This window comes from Sinocyclocheilus rhinocerous, unplaced genomic scaffold (genome assembly GCF_001515625.1).
Source record: "Sinocyclocheilus rhinocerous isolate Xijiao unplaced genomic scaffold, SAMN03320098_v1.1 scaffold2516, whole genome shotgun sequence".
NCBI lineage: Eukaryota > Metazoa > Chordata > Actinopteri > Cypriniformes > Cyprinidae > Sinocyclocheilus > Sinocyclocheilus rhinocerous.
Window position 1 is genome coordinate 1 of NW_015639821.1, and position 2,803 is coordinate 2,803.

At 30.4% G+C, this 2,803-nt stretch overlaps 1 protein-coding gene across 1 annotated transcript in view; it reads left to right on the forward strand.

Moving 5' to 3' along the window:
• Positions 1-646: 646 nt before the first annotated feature.
• Positions 647-2,803, forward strand: part of LOC107752171 (thioredoxin-like protein 1) — an 8,172-nt gene continuing 6,015 nt past the window's right edge. Inside the window, exons 1-2 of the mRNA XM_016568063.1 lie at positions 647-823; positions 1,296-1,469. Coding sequence (XP_016423549.1) covers positions 662-823; positions 1,296-1,469 — 336 coding nt within the window. The 5' untranslated portion in view covers positions 647-661. The remainder of the gene's footprint in view (positions 824-1,295; positions 1,470-2,803) is intronic.

Below are 2,803 nucleotides of genomic sequence, written 5' to 3' on the forward strand. Positions count from 1 at the left end.
CTTACAGAAAGTACCGTGTTTACCCTGTGTTTTGGTGCACTGAACCGCTCCGACTTGAAATATTTACTACACAAATAATTTAAATATTAAGTTATTATAATTTAACATCACATGCACATGTTGGTTAATGGTCACATGGCATGCAGGTAAACACAAAATATTTAAATAATTTAGTAAGTGTTTGATTTTGATTTGTTTTTATTTTAAAAGTATTTTAATAATTGATAATTATTAAAGAATAATGAATTCATGGTTATTTATAAGTATTTGTTTTATAATTTAGCATTTTGTGATTTATTTATTATTATTTATTATTATTATTATTATTATTATTAAAAATGATCAGATTGAGTTTTATGTGTATAACTGCTCCAACTAATATTTAGGAGGAGGACGTTCCTTTTTAAATTAATTAAATGAATTTTACTGTAATTTTAGTGTCTAGAGATGCTGTTTTCAGTTCATTTGAAGAACATCAGATGTCAGAATTGAATATGTGCGGTCGTTTGTAATCAAACACAGTTTTTACGAGAACGAATCGTCCTAATTCTTGGCCTGAGATCCACTGTTTACGGTATACATACTACTGTAGTCTTTCTACTTCCAGATTTCACATTTAATTCAATGTTGCTTGCCGTTTCTTTGTAATTATACATAGCAAATGATTTCCACACATTGTTTTTCTGTGTGTGTGTGTGTGTTGTCTGATGGTTTTCCTCTGTCCAGCTGTCGTCCTTGTGTCAGAATAGCTCCAGCGTTCAACATGTTGAGCAACAAATATCCTCAGGTTGTGTTTCTGGAAGTCGACGTCCATGTTTGTCAGGTGAGAGAGCGCTTCTTATTCAAAAACATTCAATCCAACATTTGTTAATGAGAGATTTACACTATTTTTTGTAGGACGGTCAACAAGGGTGGGGGAAAAATCCCCCCCAAATACAAAAATTATGATTATTTTTTATAAATTCAGAAAGTTTTAGTCTGGAGCGATAACTAGTATTTTCGGGGAGAAAAAAAAATCCTCTGTGGGTCAAAATAACATGAGGGTTAACTTTACTTCAGCTAGTTGCCAAAACGACATTTCTCACTTTCATTCAGTTTATCTGGATGCTCTAAAATAACTAAAACTGAAAACTCTATAGACATATTTAAAAAAATAAACGAATTAACATGAGGAAAACACACAACTTAAACTGGATGAAAACGGAAAATGAAGAAATAAGAACGAACTAAAAACTCTTAATAGTATCTCAGTGATGCTGAAATAAAGTAACGATGTTTTATTTTCCGTCTCTTAGGCAACAGCTGCAGCCAATAACATCTCAGCGACGCCGACGTTCCTGTTCTTCCGAAACAAAGTGCGTTTGGACCAGTATCAGGGCGCGGATGCTTCGGGTCTGGAGGAGAAGATCAAGCAGCACGTGGAGAACGATCCCGGGAGCAACGAGGACTCTGATATTCCCAAAGGATATGTGAGTGTGTGTGTGTCCTGTATGTGTGTGAGTGAGTGTGTGTAATCGTGTCCTGTGTGTGAGTGAGTGTGTGTAATCGTGTGTGTGTGTGTGAGAGTGGGTCCTATCTGGAGTCAGACTGTGATGAACAGGTAAAAAGCCTTTTTTTTAAAATCACATTTTTGATAAAAATTGTATTTAACTTATTAATATTATTATTAATTAATTACCTATTGTCAGGTCGAAAATTATTTATAACCACTCCATCCAATGTTTAGGAGCAGTATTATTTTAGTATTTTTTATATACTATTAGAGTGTTCATTAATATTTAGAATTAGCTTTTATTTTTAAATTTTTAGTTTTTATTAGAATTTTTATTTAATTATTACTAATATTATGATTAATTAATTACTAATTGTCAGGTTGTATTTTTTTTTATTTATTTTTAGGAGGAGCAGTGTTATTTTAGTATTATTTATATACTATTATTGTTTTAATATTTTAATAATTCAGTTTTCATTTAATTATTATTATTATTATTATTAATTACCAATTGTCAGGTCAGTTTATAACTTTTTTTTCACATAGATTCATTTTAATTTTAGTTTGATTTAATTATTATTTATTACTAATTGTGTCAGATTTAAAATTTATTTAATAACTGTTCCATCCAGTGTTTATGAGCAGTGTTATTTATATATGTTATTTATGTGCTACTATAGTTCTCATTTTATTTTAATTGTAATTAATGTTGTATGTGCTTTTGTCTTGCTATTTAGGTGTCCTTTATTTTTAATTTTCATATATTTAGTTTTGATTCAGTTTTAAGTCACTTTAGTGCTTCTATTACTTGCTGTGTATTCTCTGTGTTTCCTTCACAGCACGAGCTGCATCTACTGTACGCTAAAGTCAAAGTAAATCTGTGATGTTACATAAGATCAGATCACAGTTATGTGTTTGTTTGCAGCTTCTGATCACAATCGCCTTCAATCAACCTGTCAAACTCTTCTCCATGAAGCTGCTGGCTGCAGAACTCGGTAATATTTCATATTTACAGATATAAAATAGATGTAGTTTTTATAATATATATATATACACTACAGTTCAAAAGTTTGGGATCAGTAAGACTTGTAATGTTTTTAAAGAAGTCTCTTCTGCTCATCAAGGCTGCATTTATTTGATCAAAAATACAGAAAAAAACTGTAAAATTGCAAAATGTTATTACAATATAAAATAATGGTTTCTATTTTAATATCCTTTAAAATATAATTTATTTCTGTGATGCAAAGCTGAATTTCCATCAGCCATTACTCCAGTAAAAAGTGTCACATGATACTTCAGAAATCATTCTAA